General features: G+C 46.7%; 3 protein-coding genes across 3 annotated transcripts; 1 reads left to right on the top strand and 2 right to left on the bottom strand.

The window, feature by feature from the left end:
• Positions 1–952: 952 nt before the first annotated feature.
• si:ch73-15b2.5 (rho guanine nucleotide exchange factor 19) lies at positions 953–4226 on the top strand. Its single transcript, XM_037490164.2, has 12 exons — positions 953–1255; positions 1358–1522; positions 1598–1659; positions 1764–2062; positions 2499–2659; positions 2770–2922; positions 3004–3133; positions 3242–3316; positions 3414–3506; positions 3590–3735; positions 3826–3987; positions 4087–4226. The coding sequence occupies exons 1-12, from the start codon at positions 1062–1064 to the stop codon at positions 4130–4132; spliced, it is 1686 nt and encodes a 561-aa protein (XP_037346061.2). The 5' UTR covers positions 953–1061; the 3' UTR covers positions 4133–4226.
• On the bottom strand, positions 4155–6705 carry cplane2 (ciliogenesis and planar polarity effector 2). The gene is made up of 5 exons (XM_037490166.2): positions 6330–6705; positions 5751–5903; positions 5530–5654; positions 5287–5420; positions 4155–5186 (listed from the first exon to the last, which is right to left on the bottom strand). Exons 1-5 carry the CDS (start codon positions 6442–6444, stop codon positions 4967–4969), a joined length of 747 nt encoding a protein of 248 aa, XP_037346063.2. The 5' UTR covers positions 6445–6705; the 3' UTR covers positions 4155–4966.
• Positions 6706–9465: 2760 nt separating this feature from the next.
• epha2a (eph receptor A2 a) lies at positions 9466–20780 on the bottom strand. The gene is made up of 17 exons (XM_037448100.2): positions 20581–20780; positions 19808–19875; positions 17779–18415; positions 14014–14169; positions 13582–13914; positions 13047–13174; positions 12744–12921; positions 12542–12644; positions 12216–12268; positions 12001–12126; positions 11733–11918; positions 11584–11645; positions 11135–11344; positions 10773–10922; positions 10398–10591; positions 9900–10055; positions 9466–9668 (listed from the first exon to the last, which is right to left on the bottom strand). Exons 1-17 carry the CDS (start codon positions 20654–20656, stop codon positions 9560–9562), a joined length of 2925 nt encoding a protein of 974 aa, XP_037303997.2. The 5' UTR covers positions 20657–20780; the 3' UTR covers positions 9466–9559.
• Positions 20781–22054: the final 1274 nt, after the last annotated feature.

Here is a 22054-nt window from a genome sequence, read left to right as displayed (position 1 = left end):
GGCAAAGTAAGCTACAAGTTATTGAGATGTAAGAGGAGGTCAACGTAGAGGAGACTCATTAAATGCACAGAAACATTAGGGATTAAAGATGGAACAAACACATGAAATCACATCTGTTAACATTTTGAATGAAAAAACATTCTTATGAGGACAGGTTCTGGAAGACATTCAAATCCGGGAGTAAAAGGTATTAAATACCCTCAATTGTACATCGTATTGTGGGAAAATGCAACGTGATGATCGGTGAGATAATCAACTCTCGCCATTAATCGTTCCATCAAACCCAGCATCTGAACATGAGATAGATAAAGATAAAAAAGAAATGCATTTGACAGCTGGTTAAGACGTGACACTTAAAATACGGAAACATCATGAGGCAATGCTGTCTGATCCATACAGTCCGTCTCACCAAGTTGGACTGTTCCTCCTGCTTGTCTTCTACTGTTCAGTTGTGCGGGTGGAGGAGGCGGAGGAGGAGGGGGCAATATTGGTCCCTCGAATGGTCGGACCTCCGGCAGGTGTAGGGGCAACAGCTGTAAGGGCAGCGGTGGTTGGACCTCTGGTCTTTTTTTTTTTAAAGGATTTTCCTCCTTGGGGTCCAAAGAAATGATGGGATAAGAAAAAAAGAATAGTCCTTTGTCACAATGCGAACCGAACGAACACTTTACAGAACAAATACAGTTCGAACAGAAATGAGAAACAACATTTATTTACTCACACTGGCATTTCTTTGGCCCAAAGAATAAACTCAACTAAATCAAAACTTGTTCTTTCATGAGAACATTCAATAGCAGACCGAGAATAGGCCGCAGTTGCAAACTACAACTTTTGAATAAAGTCCATCTGTGTTTATTTGTAACTTCAACTTGAAACTGACGGCACATACCTGGATAAAGCCACACCTGAATCCAATGCCTTGTGATTGCTGCCAGTGACGCTCACACCTGCACACCTGGGCACACATTGAGACTCCTTCAGTAGACTTCAGTTCACTCGGGCAGGGTTTTAAAATAAAGAGTCTTGCGGCGTTGTGTTGGAGAACAGTCCCAGGGTGAGGCGCCATGGCTCAGTTTAACGCCCTCGTCGTCCCCCCCGATCCGAATGCAGACCGCTGCCTCAGCGACGACAGCCTTCTGGTGGATTCTTTGATAACCACGCCGCCTCCGTACGGGTGGTGTCTGGAGGCCGAGGGCGCTGCGGACTGCGGAGGCCTCGGTGAGAGCAGTGAGCCCCCGAGCCAGTTTGAGGATGGCAGGTAAGGGCCACACGGTGCCCCCCCCCACCCCCCCCCAAAAAAAGGACTTCAGTCAACATTGTGTGTGATTACGGTGCTTTAATCTCTTTTGTTTTTTTGTAGTCCCTCCCCAGACATCTCTGCAGCTCTCCGATCTTTGGCTGGAATGCACGGGTTGAACCTGATGAAACCCTCCCTGACCCACATGTACAGACTGTTCTCGGTACCTGAATTTGAGGACAGTCACATTTTGTCGCCAGCGGACTTTCAAAATGAAAGTAGCGACGGGTAAGAGTTTTAAATACTTATGCCCGTTATAGTCTTTCTAGACTTCTGGCTAAAACCTCCTTTTAACAATCTCAGGCCTGCGGATCCGGCTGAGGGAGAACTCGGTGACCCGTTCCAGTCGAAGTTTGTTCATTACTGTAAGGAACCTTTTTTCATTTGGGCCTTGTTTTGAGTCACTGAACCGCTTTGACAATTACAGAAACATAAATGATGATGTCTGCATTGCTTCCTGTGGCTCTAGCTCCACTGTATCAGGAGTACTTTTGGCGGGTGTGGAAAGAAAATCCAGCCAGCCCGAAGCCCGACTTTGTGTCGGAGCTAATAAGGCCCCGACGCGTGTTGGACGTGCAGCAGCCGGCCCCCAGCCGACGCTTCTCCGACGCGACGTCCCCCGCGTGCAAACCCCTTGAAGTGACCCTTTGTTCCCCTCTACCTCCCCGGGTCAAGTCTGCTCCATACACCCTCTGGCGAGAGCTGAAAGAGGTCCAGCAATCTGGTCTCCTCAGCGGCATGACAACCAGAGAGCTTTGCCTTCAGGAGGTGTGCAACCTTTTACTTGACGCGTTGAACCACATTGTGGCCATTTTGTTGCACTTTAGATTGGTCTTTTTAATTAAAACCATGTGAATTTAAAATTCTAAATGGTATTATATGGCAGTTTTAATGGAACGGTTGCCCCTCATTACACAACAAGAATATAGTGGTGGAGGAGGAACATCTACGGCGATTCGGCTCTGGCAAGAGAAGCAATGCTACCAAGTGTTCATGTCCTCACACTCGGGTGTCAGGCAGCTTTATTTTTATCCTACGTGGCCAACCCCCCCCCCCCCCCCCCCCCCGTTTCTCTTTGGTCAGCACGTTACTGTCGGTTAACCATGTGCAGAACCATCCATTGCAAATTCACCATTTGTAATGCTTTAGAAATCCATAACTCTTGTCTGGCTTTCTCCTTTTCTTTTTTTTTTACCTGCTGAAGGCAAAGTTCGAGTTGATCAGCTCTGAAGCGTCTTACCTAAAGAGCCTCAGAGTTGTCGTCAATCACTTCTGGGCGTCTGAGGCCCTCAAAAAGGCCCTGAATCGGATGGAGCATCATTTTTTGTTTTCCAACATCGCATGCGTGATGGCAGCCAGTGAGAAGTGAGCGCTTCACACACACCTGTACGTTTGAACTGGTTTTGTGTGTTTGTGTTTGTGTGTGTGTGTGTGTGTGTGTGTGTACGCTGAGCTGCCGTCTTCTTCCCTCAAAGGTTTTTAATAGATCTGGAAACGCGACTGGGTGAGAGTGTGCTGATGGCTCAGCTCGGAGACGTTGTGCTGCAGCACTGCACCAAGTTTCAAGTCCTCTATGTGCCGTATCTGACCAACATGATGTTCCAGGAGAAAATGTTCAACCATCTGCTGTAAGTCTCAGTTGGTCTACTCCACCTCCCCCAATGTTTCATGACTATTCAATGGTGTGAGTTTTTTTTTCTTTCTTCAAGGCAGCAGAACCGAGAGTTTCTATCTTCAATCAAGAAGCTTGAGAGTAACCCAGTGTGTCAAAGACAGAGCCTGAAGTCATTCCTTGTCCTTCCCTTTCAGAGACTCACTCGCATTAAACTCATCCTCGAGGTACGTATCCAATCGTATTCACCCAAATGTATATTTTAAGCATTTAAAAGTGTCCCCAAAAGCTTCCATTGAGTGTTTTTTTTTTTTTTTTTTTTTTTTACATTTTAGAGCATCCTGAAGCTGACTGAGCCAGACTCTGACTCAATTTGCAATCTTGAAAAAGCAATCGAGGCGATCCATCAGGTAAGGCAGTTTGGCATCAAGCGTTCAACACTGCACTCAGACAACAGGGGAAGGACTTTCTTATTGAAAGTGAGCTAATGAAATGCGCCCTGACCAGATGGTGATGGAGTGCAACAAAGGGGTGGAAAGATACATACAAACCGAGGAACTGGTCAGACTGGAAATGCAGCTGGACTTTGACAAAGTTAAGGTAACGCATGTCCTTTGTTTGCCAAGTTAACGATACGATCTGATTTAACGCTCAAACGTCAAACTGATTCTTCCTCCGTCCAGTCAGTCCCGCTGGTTGCAAGCGGGCGCTTTCTGGTGCGCCAAGGTCCCATGAGACAGCTGCACGCTGAGGTCACCAACGCGTCCAGAGTGTCCTTCATCAGCATCCACCTCCACCTTTTCAATGACCTTTTGATCATCTCGGAAAAGTATTTGACCAGATTGCATAATTGGGCAATTGCCGACAGATTTTTTTTTTTTTTTTTCTTTTAAAACCAGTTTTCTCTTCAACATATCAGGGCTCTGAAGTTCAAAGTGATGGCTCACGCATCGACCTCGTCTGTGCACGTTAAGCATCTGGATAGTGAGGCCTGGGGTCTACCCACACACTCGTTCCTGTTGACTCTCTCCCAGAGTCACAGCGGCCAACAGACGGCCATGGTACTTGTTGCCAACACAAGGTGAAAAAAGGGACATCTTTTTTTTTTTTTTTTTTCCTGCGCTTTGACTCTCCTTTAATCAGCCGTTCATTTATCGCCTGCTTTTCTTTCTCTTTGCAGGGCGGATAAAGAGACGTGGATGAAGGAGCTGTCGTCGAAACGGTGACGGAAACGTGATGACTCATGACTCACAGATGACTTGATTTTATACGAAGGCCGTTTTTGACTTGCACATTGCTTGAACACTTTACTAATCGAAAATTGAAACACTGTTCACTTAAAATGTGTATACACTTGACTGCACTTAAGCCTAATTACCTATAGAGCACAAAACAACATAAGGATTCAAACATGCACGGAAATTTTACAATACAGGCACACAACATGTAAGGGGATTTTTCTTTTTTTTTTAATAAGTAGGAATATTTTTTCAGTCATTAACTTTTTTTAAAGAAAATGTCTTTAAAGCTCAAATATATAATAAACTTCAGTAAACGATGTTGAGTGTGTGGGTGCTTTTTAGATTAAATGAAGAATCCATTAAAACAGTCTACCTTTCTGCGTCTAACTTCATGATATTGTTGCACTTCCCCGATAGCATGAGGCGGGTATTGTAAGAAACTCGGCTTTAGAGCTCAATCTAATAACTTCAACAGCAGCTTCATTCTGAAAGCAAAAGAATTCCTTTCCAGTTCCTGTTGGATTCAATCCCTGAAAGGAAATCACCCAATGGTGATCTTGGCTGGACTTCCAATTCAGTGACAATCATGCTTAGTATTTAAATAATGGTGCTTTTCATATTCCAATTTGTCTTTTGGTTAGGTTCATATGCTTTAATTGTCATGCAGTGTCTGAACATACTTGTATACACCTGTCTGCTATCATAGTCTCTTAAAGGTATACATGCACACCTATGCCTGGATAGCTCTTAATCCGTGGAGGTATATTCTAATGATCCTGCGTTTGACAAAGAGGAGCAAATCTAAATGTTTGGCTGAACTCATGTCTGGTCTTTCTCCTGCTGTGAACGATGGTTGGCTGATCCAGCGGTAACACAGTCCTGATGCCACAGGTTCTCCGCCAGGCAGTTGAGAAGTGGGGCTACGTCACCGAGCCCGTCACTGACCTCCCCGCCCACGCGCAGCACTCGCAAGTCCCATGTCTCCTGGAAGTCCCTCACGTCTCTCTCCGGCACATCACAGTGCATGAAAAGGTCAAATCTGACAAACATTAAGGACAATTGATATAGTCTGAATTTATAATATAGCCCTTAAATGATAGTTTGTAAATAAACAATGCAGTTTTAAAGTACGAGGATACTTGGTGCCAACCACCAATTTCACCACATGTGCCTCGGATGTCCATTTAGCAATTTGATTTGACAGGTCATCAAAAGACGTCCTGTCAGTGAAGGAGAATAGGAAGAGGACGACATCCACCTGCTCCTTACAGGCCTGCAAGATAAAATGTTTGGTAGATGTTAGGGTTTTTATTTGGGTCTAAAATCATGTAAGCATAGTCCTTTCCCTCTTTCAACTAGTGTGAAAACACTTTTATACACACAGGAAGCAAATGGTCAAATCTTCGCAAGGTGTTCTCTCCGCAGTCCCACAACTGCAGACGGAAGAAAAGCACTCGACCATTCTCTCTCAGCTTCACGGGCCAGTACACCACTGTGGTTTCAATACCTTGAAATAAATGGTACAATGGAATATTTGATCTTGTCAAAGAGTTGACTGTAGTTTACTCTAAAAGCAACTGACTCTCATTGACTCTGGACCCACCTGTGGTTTCATAGTGCAAGTTAGGAAGTTTCAGGCCTGCAAGACGTGCTGCAAGAGCAGTTTTCCCGACTCCACTCTTGCCGGAGATGAATATCTTATAATGGACTGTGTCCACAGCTTCTTGTGGAGGCATCACTGGAGACTCCAAAAGGCCTAAAAGTAAAGTTTTAAAAGGGCCATCGAAATATTAGCTTTTGTATACAGCTTGGAATTAATTCCTCCCACATGAACCTACATGACGTGCTGGATAAATATCAGTGTAACTCCTGTGGCTTAAAAGTGCAGTGATGATTTTCAACAGCTAAAAGTCTCTTTTTTTTATCTCACTCTCGAATATCTGCAAATTGATATTAAGAGATGAAATACAATGTCATTGAAAATTCTTTAAAACAAAAAGCATACAAACAAACCATCTTAGTGTGAGTTGCTGTGTCCCCTTGTTTTAAGTGATTTTGTGCAGATTGTCAAGTAAAACAGTACACTATGATAACCGTACAATCAACGCCCAGTTACAATGCTTACTTTACATTTAAAAATCCATAGCGATTTAACAAAAATAAAGCAGTTTATCTGTCATACCGAAGTGTTTGCGTCTCTTCTTGTGTAGAATTTTGTTGAAATATTCTTTGCTGTCTTTACATTGATGCCAGTCAGCTACTATGATCGATCCGGAGGAAGGAGCGACTTGTGCCATGTTGTTATCATTAACAATGCTAATCGGCTAAAGTTAGCATCACACGGCTAATGTCCGTCATTTCGTTATCAGACCACTCACTGTAGCGGCTCGTGAAAGCGATATTTGAATAGAAATGCGGTGCTCTTTCTCACTATAAAGTCGTTCCGTAAACATTATACAAGTCTCCAAGTACATTTTTAAGCATCCAAGGGCAGTTAATAGCTAAACTTCTATAAACTAAAAACATCCCTTGACGACCGCTTCCTGACGTCACGTATCCATGGGCGGGAACCAGACGGGAATATCAACGTCACATCCGGTAGCGGCTGGGATTTGTGATGTTATCCATGTTCATCAGAAAGTTGTCAATTTTTTTTCTTCCTGCCACTAACCTGTCTTTTTTGGACGAAAACCGCAAAACTTGCAGAAAGCAGCTTCGACTGTAAGTACATTTTAGACAGTAAGCTTCATAGAGTTGCACCATATGTAAAAAATTACGTTTCCTCTGGTGCTGAAAAAGAACATTCACAAGTTTCTGTGTCATCTGCTGCTGTTTTAGCCTCAATCGTCACATCATGTTAACATCAGTGACATAGAATATCCCATTTCTAAACGCCATTGGTGATCTGTTGTTTTCAAGTGCACTCAGTGCAAGGTATTTTCTCCGGTAGCACGTGAACGTCGCGTGGTTCTCTTCGCTCGCCGCCAGAGGTCGCTGGACTCCCGCGTTAGAACGTTAAATGTAAGACGGATAATATTATGAAGAAAAAAAATCCCATGTGAGCCTTGAGAGTCTGGACCCCATGGCTCCCCATCGCCATGTTTCCATGGTAGTTTGCATTGGTAGTAAAATAAAGATATTTGTGACTGTGTGGAAATAGATGGAAGGCAAGTATGCTATTATTGGTGTGGAAGAGTACACTAAGACACACACTCTACACACATTCAACATTGTAAGCATGAGTGGTTCATTAAAGTATGTAAAATCTCAAAATATTTCTCTTAATTTTGAGGTAGCCTAACTATCAGTTCTTCTCATTACAGTTTGAATGAAAACTTAAGATGTTGGCCTTAACTCGATGTCACATGAAATGATCTGCATTCCAGCTCCACTAATCCATCTGATTCCAGTCATTTTTATAACTTGACTTCTTAAGCAGAGTTCATTGCTGTTGAGCTGAGTTTCCGATTCATATTAGATTACCTTCTGTTTCTCTGAAGACTAAATTGATGATTAAAAAACATTTACAGGTTGTAAATCTTGATGACTACTCAGGAAAAAAACGAAACGGCAGTTATCAGTCATCATTAACATGATTGTAGATAAAGGAATCAAATTAATATATCCGTTTCCTGTCATACACATGTATGTGTGTGTGTGTGTGTGTGTGTGTGTGTGTGTGTGTGGGTTGGGTGCACGAATGATTCAGCTTCACTGCAACACGACACGGATTAGATATTCAATGTGTCAGAGCGGTTGTTCAACTGTTGGTGGGCTGGTAGAAAATGTCTAACCACACCCCAGACTTGGAGCCTTTAGTCTTTGTGTGAGAAGGGAGGTTGAGCCGAGTCTGTGTGAAATAATATGCTATAATTATAAGGTGGGAAATTAAATCAACTGCCTTTTCACAACTTATAATAAAAGTGTCAATGTAACGCAATGAAGTAGCTTTTTTTTCAAGGCTAAACCATTCATTATTGTTAAAGCATGACGCTGTACTAATACTTGTCACGACTATGTTATGCTGCAGCACAATTTTGTGTAGGTGCCACATTCTGATCCACCTTGGCAAAGTCACCGAGGCTAATCGACTCCGTCTGGATGGCAGATGTCCCTTAATACAAATTTTGTAAGGCTGAAGTGTTAATTGTAAAGAAAACCAAACTGTTAAGATCAATAATGTAGAGGTTTGGAATTTGTTAAGAGCTACATGTGGTAGAATTGCATATTTTGTTTGTGTGAGGATGGTGTGATCGGTTATCTTAATATTTATAATAGGTTTTAAAATGAAATGAGTGTTGTCGTCGTCACGGTTACCGCCCAATTTTTTCTCATCGCCTGCTGACAGTTACAAACAAAGCAGAGCTGAAGCTGATTGGAAAGCCAGTCATCTTTTATTGGATTTGGTCATGAACCAAAGTGTCGGACAAATGTCATTCTGACCCAATGATGGTGCTCAAAGTTCACAGAGACTGAATGTCAGTAACAAATGTCGTGGCGATCCAAGGAATAGTTGACGAGACATTTCACTCCTAAACACGGTTATCCTGGGATCACCAAAGTCAATAAGATTCCCCATTATTTTATTAACGGTAATAATGTCCGATCCAAAGTCACAGGGCGATTCATCCAACAGATTTATTTCAATCTGGAAAAATGAAAAACAAACACCTGTTCATGACTTCATGAGAACAAAGAAGTGATCCAGTTTCAAGGAAACGTTTTTTTTATTTTACCACAAAAATTCTCCGCCTGGCAAATACACACCTGATCAGTTATTGATCACGAATCAAATGGCATAAATACAAAATTAAAATAAATATTAAATTAAAAAAAATGGACAGTTTAAGACGTGATGTAAACGAACAAGACTCGAGGAAAAACTGCATTGTGTGATACAGAGACCAACTACAAAACATAACAAGGTGTGATTCTTTGCCCTGAGTGGAATTATAATTCCTTGTTGATCATAAAACATGTAGAAAAACAAATCGATCTCCAGAGCCAGAAACTCTGGCAGTAAAAAAGTAAGTCCACGGCAGAAAACATTTTACATTTTTTCAGTCATTCAGTAAATACGAACCAAGCACTCTCACATTGTCTCACATTGTCTCCCATTCTGCACTTAATCTCTTAACCGGTCGACTTACTGCGTCACAAGTTTATGTTCAACATATAAAAAACGCTTTTACATGACGATAAATTATTTGTCCTCTGTCACCATTAAAGTACTTAAGTGTTTTTGATCTCAGTCCGATCTGAGGGGCTCGGAGGGTCCTCTTCAGTCGCGCCATATTAGAATGAGGTAACGCCCCCCCCCCCCCCCCCCCCCTCTCTCGCCGCAGTCCTCCCGGTTGGCGAGTGAAATGGCGTTGGTCGGTGAGTGCGCTTCCGTTTGGAGGAATGCGTCGATCACACGGTGAACACGCTGAGCGAGCTGGTCTCGTCCTTCAGGCCCAGGATGCTGTAGGCGATCCGCTTCATGTGACCAGGCAGCCGCACGCCGATGTTCCTGATGTCTCTGCGAGGGGCCAGATCAAAGACTTTAACCATTTAGAGACGACCACCACAAAAGGGTACTGGTTGAGACCCGGTTCTCAGAACCAGCTTTAAAAAAATATCCGACGTTTTATGTGCAAAGCAATACGCGCGAATAGCATCTGAATCGATGCTTAAATGGTTCTTTCGTACTGAATGAGCAAATAACTGAGAAACTCTTGGGGCCGTGCAGCGGAAGTTAAAGGCTACTTACTCGTGCCTCAAGGCGAGCACCTGCTCCATGGTGGTGATGCCGGCGCGGGCGAAGCTCTCCTTGTACTGGTTCATCTTGATGGACTCCAGCCACTCGGGCACCGACCGGAAGGCGGTGCCGTCACAGCCGCCGGTGCTGGGCAGGCGGATGGAGACGCTGCAAAGGAACCCAGGTACATTGGGGGGTTACTCATCACGTACCGCCGCCTCAGGTTCACCGAAGCACAAGAGCGAACCCAATTTTACTGTTGAGTCACGACGGGGGAACATTCCAGAGATGTTTCAGTAATTTGTCGTTTTTCTAACAAGCCAGATCCTGGAATTTAAACAACTATAAATATATCCGCTTAATCTGCCTGGTAACACACAACAGAAGTTTATCAATGCAGTTTCCATTCTTTAATTCTCCACAGAATTCACTGTGTTGTAGCCGTTTTCATTCGGTCTCTCTCACTTTGTTACTAAATGAATGAATGAATGAATGAACGAACGTGCATACCGTGGATCGAAGTCGGCGATGGTCTTCAAAGACTCTGGGTTCCGGAGCAACTTGTCCAAGAGGTTGACGATGTCGGTGAAGCGAGGGCGGTTGGCGCGGTCGTGCTGCCAGCACTGGAGCATGAGCTGGTAGACGGCGGACGGGCAGTCCATCGGCGCCGGAAGCCTGAAGGCCTCGTTGATGGCCTTCATGACCTGAGGAAGAGGGAAAGGCAGCTCTTTTGAAGTCTATTTTTGAGTGTAGTGACAGACAGTCTGACATTTTTTTTTCAAGTGGGGGTTGGGAGGCTGCTTTCCACCACAGAAGGTGGTCACGCGCACACAGGCCCCAAAAAAAAAACAAGCCTTCGTCCCAAACCGCAGGAGCTGGACCTACCTCGTGGTTGCTCATGTCCCAGTAGGGCCGCTCCCCGAACGCCATGACTTCCCACATGACGATGCCGAAGCTCCACACGTCGCTGGCCGAGGTGAACTTCCTGTAAGCGATGGCCTCGGGGGCCGTCCAGCGGATGGGGATTTTACCCCCCTGGCGGAAGAACAAACACGAACAGATCGCGTTGAGTGTGTGAAGGGGAGTGGGAACGCAACAAAAAAAAACAAAAAAAACGCACACCGACATTCCTCAGATCGGACACTTGAGAGCGAAAATGGCGTCAGCAGTCTGGCATCCGTTAACAAAAGAAGAAAGAAAAAGAAAAGGGGGTTGTTCCCTGTGTGCTTCTCGGCTGCTGGACTCACTCTCGTCGTGTAGGTTCCCTCGGCGTCGTCCTCCAGCACCCGCGACAGCCCAAAGTCGGACACTTTGCACTCCAGCAGGCCGTTGACCAGAACGTTCCTCGCCGCCAGGTCGCGGTGGACGTAGTTCATGTCCGAGAGGTACTTCATGCCGGCAGCGATTCCACGCAGCATCCCGGCCAGCTGATACGAGAGGATGTCTCCATCGCGGCCCTAAAGGAAAACAACAAGACACACATTGATGGTTAAGAATCACAAAAACGTTTGCGTAATGTGTTAAAGGAGTAGGTCAACATTTTGCACAATGCACTTTAATGTGATCCAATGCAGACAAACATACAGACTCCCAATTTTAAAGCTCCTTTGCACAATGATAGAAAGAATTGTGCAACTCGCAATTTTAGTTTAGACACTTGACAAACATCAAGGGCTAGTTTAAGTCATACACAAACCTTCAGGTAGGTGTCAAGAGCTCCGTTCTCCATGTACTCGGTCACTATCATGGCGTGCTTGACTGAAAAGGAAAAAAACGATGTTTAGTGGAAGCAAAGTCGACGAGCGAGTCGAGAAAGATGCTCCTGCTCGAGGTGGGGCGACTCACATTTGGAGACGACTCCCTCCAGGCGGATGATGTTCGGGTGCGAGAACTGCCCCATGATGCTGGCCTCGCTCAGGAAGTCCTGCCTCTGCTTCTCAGAGTACCCCGGCTTCAGGGTCTTGATGGCCACGGTCACCTCCCCCAGCTTGGGGGTCTTCATCACGCCCAAAAACACTTCCCCAAACTCCCCTGACGGACAGCGGGAAGCAACGTCAGAAACTGCCCTCTTTGGATTTAGTCATTAAATGGAGGAGAGGAGAACGAAACGCACCGACACCGATGACTTTTTGTTTGTTGATGGCGGTGGCGTCGATTTCCGTGACAAACTTCTGGATGGCGATGTTAGGGTCCTCGTACATGTGTGGATCGACATAAGTCTTCAGCGGCTTGAGCTGATCTAAGGAGACAATTGCAACCGGAGTGGTTTAATATCAGCACGGTTATTATTTTATTATTATCATCGCACGTGCAGCTGGGTTTTCTGACCTGATGAGAAGTAAGGGTCTTCGGGGCCTCCCCTGCCGCGAGAGTTCATTCTCCTGAGAGGGGAAAACAGGAATAATCACTACGCGAACCAAACGCAACGCACAGACCGACTCTCGCGGTAATTGCAGGTCAGCATCTGCTGAAAAAGACCAAAGCTGTTTTCAATAGCGGCACCAGACATTACTGATAAACCCTTCCCTGAGCCGTCAGACCGGAACATCTTTAATCTACTGCAGCAGCTTGTGGCACGTAATGGCGCAGCGTGCCCGGGGTCTGCGGGTGACATTTATCCGGGCCGACACGGGAGGAAGCGCGCCGTTACCCACCGTCTACGCAGCAGCAGGACGGCCACCACGACCAGCAGAATGAGCGCTACTCCGGCCACAGCCCCCATCACCATGGTGGAGTTGTTCTGCACCTGCGACTCGGCTGCACAAAATCAAAAAAAATCAAAAAATAAATAAAAAATGTAGCCCGCTCGGCTTCGGGGTGAAATGAGGGTTTTTTTTCACGTCAGGCTGCCGTTACCTAACGGCGAGGTGACGAAATCGTACTCCGCGCTGTAAGTGCCGGGGTGTCCCTCGGGACTCAGAGCCTGGACCCTGAACATGTAAGTGGTGCCTGGGGTGAGGTCGTTGATCTGAACGGAACTTTTCTCCAGAATCAGGACTGTGTAGGTGGTCACGTCCCGCTCGCCGTCGCCGTCCTGCGGAGGGGGGGGGGGGGGGGGGGGGGGCGGATTAGAAGTCATTTTTGGAACAATTTAAAGCCTTTGACTCTGAATGAGGGGGGGGCGGGGGGGACAAAGGAGCGCGAAGCACTTAGTCTTACTTTTCTGCGGTACATAAGCTCATAGCGGTGATTGATGTGGGCTGGAGGCCTGCGAGACAGAGTCCAGGACAGAGACAGGCTGGTGGGGCCGCGATCATCCAGATGGATTAACGTCACCTTTGGGGGATCTAACGGTCGGTGGGAGAGAGACAGCAAAATAATGCTTAGTGACTAATCATAGTCTTTGGAAATAGAAGCCTTTGGGATTACGCGGGTCAGACGGAATTCCTCTTTGAGGAGTAAGCCCACTTTTTTTTTTTTTTTTTTACAAAAATGCTTTTTTTGCAGCAAATACAGAAGAAGAAAAAAACAGAACACTGTTAAAAAAAATCCACCTTTTTTCTAATATTATGAGAAATTTTTTTTTTTTGTATTTTACAATTCGTCAGGACATTTTTTTTTCTTCTTCTTGATTTCCCAATGATGACTATTTTCACACATGCAGCAGTGGGCTCGGAGCAAGTTACGCCAAACGACAACCAGATCAAATCGAAGCACCTAAAAAGGAAAAAGCCTTTCATGCGCTCCAGCTCACCTGTGTAGTCCAGAGCGGTGACGATGCTGGCGATGGGCCTCTCCGCGGCGAACTGCGACACGCCGCTGTGAGCCTCCACGGTGAAAGTGTAGTTCAGGTGAGAATCCAGGTCGCCGACCACGACCGTGCTCTCCCGCAGGCCCGCGGCGCCCGGCTCGAAGCGGACGCCGTCGCCGCAGGGCACGCACGAGGCCTCGCCGCAGTGCTCGCACGCCACGCCGTAGGTGAGGTCGCTGCGGCCCCCGGTCACCAGCGGCGGGCTCCAGGACAGCTGCAGCCGGCCCTGCGCCGACAGGGTGGTGGAGGTCAGGTCGCGCGGGGCGCCGGGTGGAGCTTGGCGAAGAAAAAGAACAAAGTTAGCCCCGCGCTTCGGACCCCGACTGGGATTTGACCCGGTCAGAAACGCGGGCCGTTGCGGCGTGCGGCTGTTACCGGAGCACGGCGAGGCGGGCGAGTCCAAAGGGGAGCGGAAGAAGCCCTCCTGGCATTGACATTCAGTGGCGCCGGCGCCGGACGGCTTGCTGTTATCGGGGCAGAGCCGGCATGACTCGCTTGATGTAGACGTCTTGAAGTAGCCTGGTTTGCACACTGTGTGTGTGTGTGAGAGAGAGAGAGAAGGTGTGTGTGTGAGCGTGTGTTAGCTTAAGCCTGGCATTAGGACTAACTCAAAACGGACAAACACAGGAAGGGGGCGACGGATCTGAAGGCAAACAATGAAGCTGTCTCTAGAATACCAGTCCGTTCCACCCGACAGGAAGCATTTGTTGTGAGTAACCTATAATCACCGAGGCTTTGTATCCAGAGGAATGAAAAAAAAAAAAAGGGATTTCCCTGACGATCTGCCCCTACTCGCTCTCTTTCTCTCTGCCCGAGGGCCTAATCTCAGGTCACACCGCCGGGGGTCGACCGGATGGCTGCAGAGCGTTAAATCCATCAGCCGATCTGATCTGGGCCTTTCACCGGTGAACCTCCCTCTCGGCTCATATTCATCTTGGCAGATAGTGTTTTCGCCAAAGGAAGTGGCGCCCTGGACCCTGGTGTCGTGGTAGACTTTTCACTCTTCCAGGCCAGGGGAGGTTGTTGAACCTGCCGAGTGGACAGAAACCAGGATGCAGGAGCTGCATTTCAGTCTGAGGCCGATGCTTCCTTTCTTTCTTCCTTCCTTCCTTCCTTCCTTCTGCTAACCCCAACACCAATCACACACTACGGCATCCAAGGTTGAACAGTTAAGAGGACTCAGGAAATAGGAAAAGCTGCTGGATAAGGGTACAATTTTTTTGTGTGTGTGTGTTGATGGAAACAGACGCACGTACATACTCCCCTCGGTACAAAAGAATAAAAACTTAAAAAGAATGGATTGTTTGAAAGATCTCTTCTCCCTGCTTTCATTCCGCTGTGTCTGAAGGGTGGAGGCTTTTCATCGGCGGGGGTCGAGTGAACCCCCCCCCCCCCCCCGGATTAAAGACGTGGTCGCGTTGCTTCGCCATTCAGGCGGAAAAGACCTTTGCCCCCCCAAGCAGTGCCGCGGCGCAGGCCCGAAGGAGCAGGTTGGGTTTGAGTAGGAGGGATGAAGATGAATAGACTGATGGGGGGGGGGGGGATGGGGCCAAAGGTCTGGAGCCCCAACAGAAGTTCTCCCTGGGGAATCACTCGGCGGGAGTGGGGAGGGGGGGGGTGCAGCTGAGGGTCCTTTCGCATAAGAAAAGAGGGACCGGGCTATTTCATCTTGAGCTGCAGCAGCAGGACCTCTGTCACGTAGCAAAGGAACTCGAGCCCCATTCATCTATTGTCTCCGAGATTGGACAGAGGGGGGGGGCTATAAATATGTTGGCTCACTCCTCGTGCAGCCCCCCAATCCAGGAGGCATGTGAGCAATGCGCCAATGCAAACATTGCTAATGCAAACGTTTGTGCGCCGACGGATTCTTGTGACCTGATGGGTTATGGGAATTTAAATGAAAGTTTGAGCTTGAGCAAAAGGGCTTGAAAATGAAATATTGTTTGCATTTGTTCCAGAACTTTAATTCCCCCTCCCTTGAACCAGTCAATCTACCCGCGCTTCTTTAAGCCGCGCCGCAGCACACAAACACACACGTGAAAAGGACTTAAGTTCCACCCCGGTGCATCTGTTAATTTTGCCCTTTATGTCGCTGCGTTGTTCTAATGAGTGGGAACATGGATTAGGGAGCTCGATGCGTGCGTTAACAAGCGGATGAAAGAGCAGAGGCGGGCAAGAGCGGGGCATGGCGTTGGCCAACAGCTGTCCTGTGGCTCCACTAATCCTCTTGACTAAATTACACTCCACACCTAACCAAGCAGCCGGGAAACCAACCAACGCTGCTGCGCCAACTGTCGACCGAATCCCCGGCCCGGCGAGGACAACCGTCTTATTTGTGTCCGTCAGCATTCCCCCTTATGTCGCTTTACTTCCTGTTTCCCCGCAACAGTTGTGGTCTTCAGTGGAATGCACATGCAGGCTCTCACTCTCTCTCTCTCTCTCTCTCTCTTAAAAGGGGAAATAGGGCGTTAACTAAAACAAACTTAAAAACCTACTCTGTGTGTTTTTAACCCGATAGTCAAACCCTTTGATACAACCCCGAATACTCGTGTCCTCCACAGACTTTAGAACCACAGTCTTTTTACCCCCCCCCCCATGTCTCCCTCTGCCATGTCTCCGTCTGAAGAGATCTGCTCAGAGTCCACCTGTTGTCAGAAACCGCAGAGACTGACACAATCTGCCGCCATGACTTCCTCCCCGCATTCCTCCCTTTATTCATTTTTACAACCTCCGGACAATATTTACTCTACGAAGCACTGTACTTATCTATCTAAGGTGTGTAAGGGCTGTGACTAACAAAAACTTCCTTTAACTATTTATCGTGCACCTAATAGACATGATTGTTGCCATCTTTTAAATCACAAGGTAATCTTCAAATATGTGGTTTGGTCCAACTGAATGCAAGAATCCACGATTATTTTAGTTTTAATGAACTAAGAGAAGAAAAAATAATACAGAGGCTTGTTACTTTGAAAAATGAAACTGCTATCTGTCCATTAGCTATCGATTTCTTTTTTAAACTAGTCAGAATGAGCAGCTGTCCCCTAAGAATGACTCCAAAAAGAAACCACTCTCTGCCGGTCAAGGTGACTCGTATAAGCCACAGGGCCTGACTCAGTCTACCCTCTCACGGGCGTGTCGGGCCCCATCCCTGTAATCTGTGGTTCCCAGGTCGCCTTGGCAACCGGCTCAAAACAAATTCTTGGGGAGGAGGAGACGCACCACTCAGGTAGGTTATTCGGCAAAAATTCACACGGCTCCTTCCTCTCGTCAATCAGTGCTGTAGGTGACGCCAGGGTGAAAGAATTCCTTTCATACTGTGCCCTCCCTCCCTCCTTCCTCCCTCCTTCCTCCTCTCTCTGTACCCTCTCTCCTCCCACGTTTCCTCCAGACAGTTCGACACACCACACCCAACCGAGACAAATTCCACACCAACCAGAGAACATAATCCAGCCATATCCTCCTGTAAGCCTCCTTTTGTTTGTTCTTTTGTTTATACGAACTAACTGCTTATGAATATTTGAATGTTGAATTAAAAAAAAGCCACAACTTTGGCAATTGATATAGAATCAGCTAATGTACTTCTTGAGTAAGTTCCTCTCTTCCAAAAAATGAAGCAAAACATCTTCCCAAATATTTAAAACGCCATTGTTTAAATAGCTGTTCACTTTCTACCGAGCAGTGACTTGTTGGACAACAGTGTAAATCAACACCACAGTGGAAATAAATTCAAATTCAGGACACAGACGTATAGATTTGGGTTAAAGTCGGAACACACAACAAGCTCAGAGTACTGATAGAACGACGTGTCATGGTTTTCTGTGCCCCCGGGCCAACAGGTACAGGGGGAGAGGGATTGACTGGAAACCGTCAGAATTCCCCCAAGTGGATCTTGATCTCACAACCAGCCGTAAAATCAAAACAAAACTGAACATCTCGCCTGCTTCCGCCGGGCGAGATGACGGAGTGTTTTCTGGTACATTTCCAATACGAACGAGACACAATTAGCATTCCTGTGTGCTCATTCCTCACTTCCTGCCAAAGCGGCGGTTGGAGGAGGTCTCGTTTGATCTGCTCTCACGGGCCGACCCGAACGTGCCTCGGCTGGTTTTTGCGCGGCGTACCTCTGGCGCGGCTTACCTTGGCACGAGTCCCCGGCGGCTTCGTAGCCGGCGAGGCACTGGCACTGACCCACGGGGACCACCCATTCGCCCTCTGCGGTGCAGTAGATGCGCGGCGTGGCCTGGCTGACGGCGTGGTCCACGCAGGCTCCCTCCACCTCCGTCAGGGCGTCCGCCACCGTCTCCGGGAAGGCCGCCAAGCTCTGCACGGTGGACGGGCACGTCTTGTAGTACACTCGCACCGACAGCAGCGCCACGCAGGCGCCCATGTCCTGGAACGCCAGGTAGAAGCCCTTCGAGGACAGCGGCCCCACGGCCCTCGTCTCCGTGTTGACCTTGGGCACGCGGCCCCGCGTGACCTCGTCGGGAGCGATGGTGGCGACCTTGCGGAAATGGCCCTTGCGGAAGTTGGTCCCGACGTCGGCGTCGGCCTCCGAGATGAAGAGGTTGAAGGTCTCCTTGCAGGCGACCGAGGCGCCGTCGAAGGTGTTGCAGTCGCGCACGATGAAGCGGAGCTCCACGGACACCCGCGCGGAGCCCGGGCGCCGCTGGATGAACGTCGTGCGCAGCCAGTTGTCCTGCTCGCTGGAGTCGACGCTGCAGACGCTGTAGGTGTAGAAGAGGGAGCCGTTCACCACCGTCTGGACTATCTCCCACTGTGGAGCAAAGATGAAGGCGGGGGGGGGGGATTAGCGTCGGGGGGACAGCGTTGCAAAGCTGATATGATGAAAGGGGGAAAAAGTACAGGGTTCACATGCTTTGTTCTCGCTGAGAACCGGTTTCATTTGATCAGACACCTCTTCTTTCATGCCGACTGGGAAGCTCATAAAGTGCAGAAGCGAGCTGGAGGATCATTGGCCCGGGACATGTGCCGGCGCTCGCGACGTGTGTGGGTTTCCCCCCCCACCCCCACCCCACTAACGCACGAGGGTGCATGTGTTGAGATTCAGCACACACTACTAGAGACTACCAACTAAGGTTTATGGCAGTTAAATGAGCTTTATAAGCACAGAGGCAGCGGAATTGGCAGCAATTAAGACCTTTTTAAGAGAGCGATGCAGTGGCAAGCAGAAAGATTAAAAGGCTCCATATAACGTTAAAACTTAACGCTTCATATGTAACCACTACAGTGGACTACGTGTGTGTTTCAAGAAATACATCAATGCTTAACTCAACATGTTATGAGGCATATGTATATGCTTACAGTCTCCAAAAAGTTGAATTGGTCCTGTTTCGATTAGAGGAGACTCATTTTCATAGTTACACATATTAGCGCCTGTATATTTCCGCCATATTAACACTTAATTACTTGTGATTACTATCCGACTTCTTTTCTTCATTGTTTAAATTTTATGAAGCGAAGAGCACACGTTGCAAATAGTCTTTTTAAAGTGTGAGGACGTTGGAATAGAACAAAGCAACGCTTGATGGACAGGGGGAAATCCTCTATCGGATCAAAGGAGAGCCGTCAGATCTTTTGAGAACGTAAGAAGAAACTTTGCCCACACGGTGGAAGTGGCTCTGTCCCGTTGCTTTTTTTAGATGGAAAGCCACTGAACTATAGATAGAAGGATGGTTCTCTGCACATGGACCATTTTTTTCCATCTCTTTTACTTGTGTCTTCCCACAACTATACGTATAATCCCACTGCTGTTATCTCTAAACTCGCGGAGGAATCGCAAGTAAATCCTAAAATCACGTTGCCGGCTTTATCGTCGGAATGAAAACCAGATGCAAGACGCTACTGTAAATTTAAATATAGGTTGAGCCCCGACTTTATAATGGCATTCATAAGTCCTTTATGAAAGGGTAGCGTAAGCACCAGACTGGCTGAGCTCTGCCAAACCTCATCGAGCTGCCACTCATTCCACTTCCACCAGAGATTCCTTTTCGGAAGGACTGAATGAGCAGAAAGGGGCCTGGGTGGTTGTTGCTCAATAGCCTTCAAATACCACCTACTACATGTGCCGCAGCCCTTTAGAAAGGTCCGTTGTCTTACTCAAGAGAGACACGGTTTCAGGTCTTGAACCTGAGGTATAAATACTCACTCCGTTCTCATATGGCAACGTCAACCAGCCCAGCTCTGATCCTGAAGCTCTCATGTCCAGCAACACTTCTATGGGGACAAACAGAAGGAAAGCAAACACATTGTGACATTGCACGGAGATCATTTTAAAATGAATGATCCTGCTGTTGAATTACAAAAATGACTATTGGACTGTATTTAAATTATGCGCCTTGATCTCGGGGGGGGCCGTGGGCTTTGTGAGGGGCACATGCCATGCTTTGACGGTCTAATCTGCCATGTCGGTCTGATTCACAGCTTCATTGACCGTGTCCTCCAGGTCCAGGATACAGCACTCGTAAAGTCTGAGAAAGGCGTAGGCACTTAAACGACCATGACGAGAGGACCACATGAACCAGAGTGGAACACAAAGTCTGCCACGTTAAGGCATCTCACAGGTGCCCCTTTAACCCAAAAGGCCACTGGGAAACACACGTAATTATCCTAATGCAATTAAAGAGCAGTTTTAAATATATATATATATATATATATAGAATCATTTAACATGATCGAAATGGTAAACTGATAAAAACAAGGTCAAAATGGGAAATGGGTATTTTCAGAGGAAGTCACCACATCTATGTGGTCCGTTGTGTTTAATGCAGTGATTTTGAAAAACGAAAGAGAATGGAAACTTTCATTTTAAAACAGTGGTAAGAGTTAAGCAAGCTGTAAAAATTCCGGTCCCTTGACTCACGGCGCCCGGTAAAGCTCGGCTGCAGTTGTTTCTTCTCACACAACGCGTCAAACACTTACGTTCTTTCGACTGGAGGCTGATGAATACGTGGTTGGTGAATAAAAAGCAGAGCAAGTTGAACCGGAGCGGCTCCATGATTCCACACAACAAAACTTTAAATAAAAGCCGTGAAATCCCAAAGTTGTCGCTGCTCTCCTCCGTCCGTCCCGCTGGCTCCGCTCCTCCAAAATAGTTGACTCTGCCGGCTGAGTGAGCTCGAGCCCGCAGCCCATTGAGAAACAGGTGGCGTCATCGCCCCGCCCCCTTCCCGCTGGAATGCTGAAGTCTCCCAAATACGGTCATGTGGGGGCGGGGCAAGAAGGTCCGGCCGCACCTGTTTCATTGAGAAGGATGAAGGGCCCCATAAACTACCTTGTCATTTTATTGATTTTTAAGTGCTTGTTAAATTAACAAATCAATATTTAGTGAAACTTTATACTTTCACGTTTATTTTGCATATCCAAGACATTTGGCACTGGGTAACTTATGCTACCGACACCAAAGGCTGAATGAAAAAGCTTAAGTTAGTGGATAATAGTCTAAACATTACACAATAATTGTAATTCAATATTGGCACAATGCATCAGACATTTGGATCAATCAAAAGAACACATATAGGTTATGTAATCAATGTTTGGACCCCCGTTGAGTAAAAGTTGTCAAATAGGAAGTAAATGAAAAGTTATAGTACTGATTATGCAAAATATGATTAAGTGATTATATATTATAAGGTGAATAAATATTCATATTTTATGCCGTGTCTTTTTTGAGAAAAATAATGAATTTGAGTGTGCTGCAATTCTCTGGATTGAAGTTGAATTATTAGATGCTGATCTTTAAGTATTTTTTAACAAAGCAGAATGTTTTTTTTCTCACTTCTGTCAGTTGTCCTGTAAGTCTTTTGCTGAGTTTTCTTAGTTTCTTGCACACGGTGTTAGTCTTTGAAATGGAACACCAAGCTTTTGCTTTGAAAGGCAGTAAAAGGTCCGTTCTTCTCCTGCTTGATCACATTTGGACAAGGTGTTCATAATGTACATTTAAAAACTTTATCTGTCCTGGTATAATACGTTTGGATAGTTAAATGTTTTAAACCAAAAAGTGTCATTAATACAAATGTGTTCCCGCTTTACCAGCCTTCCAAAATGAAAGGCTGTTAAAACTCTGCAATCTTTTCACAACGTCTTCCAAGTAATTGCCTGAATCCTCCACATCTCGTCCAGGACTTGTCTTTCCCACGACTGGTAAGGGAGGGGTCAAGTGGGAGGGGGTGCTCTGGTATGAATATATGACTACTAATGAGACGCTCCTCATAAAGAACCTTACAATTTGGGTATGAATATGGGACCACAAAGACGATCTGACAATAGCGTCACCTAGCAACTCTTATCTGGAGGAATTTCGGAGTCAAGTTTGCTCCGTGAAGCGCTGAGTACAGAGCACAGAGTAGAGCCCCCTCGATTTGAGAGCCCAATACAGCCGGCCAACCTGACAAAG

The sequence above is a fragment of the Pungitius pungitius genome, chromosome 8 (genome assembly GCF_949316345.1).
Source record: "Pungitius pungitius chromosome 8, fPunPun2.1, whole genome shotgun sequence".
Classification (NCBI taxonomy): Eukaryota; Metazoa; Chordata; class Actinopteri; order Perciformes; family Gasterosteidae; genus Pungitius; species Pungitius pungitius.
The sequence above is the reverse complement of the archived record's forward strand: the minus strand, read 5'-3'. Positions and strand labels throughout refer to the sequence as shown.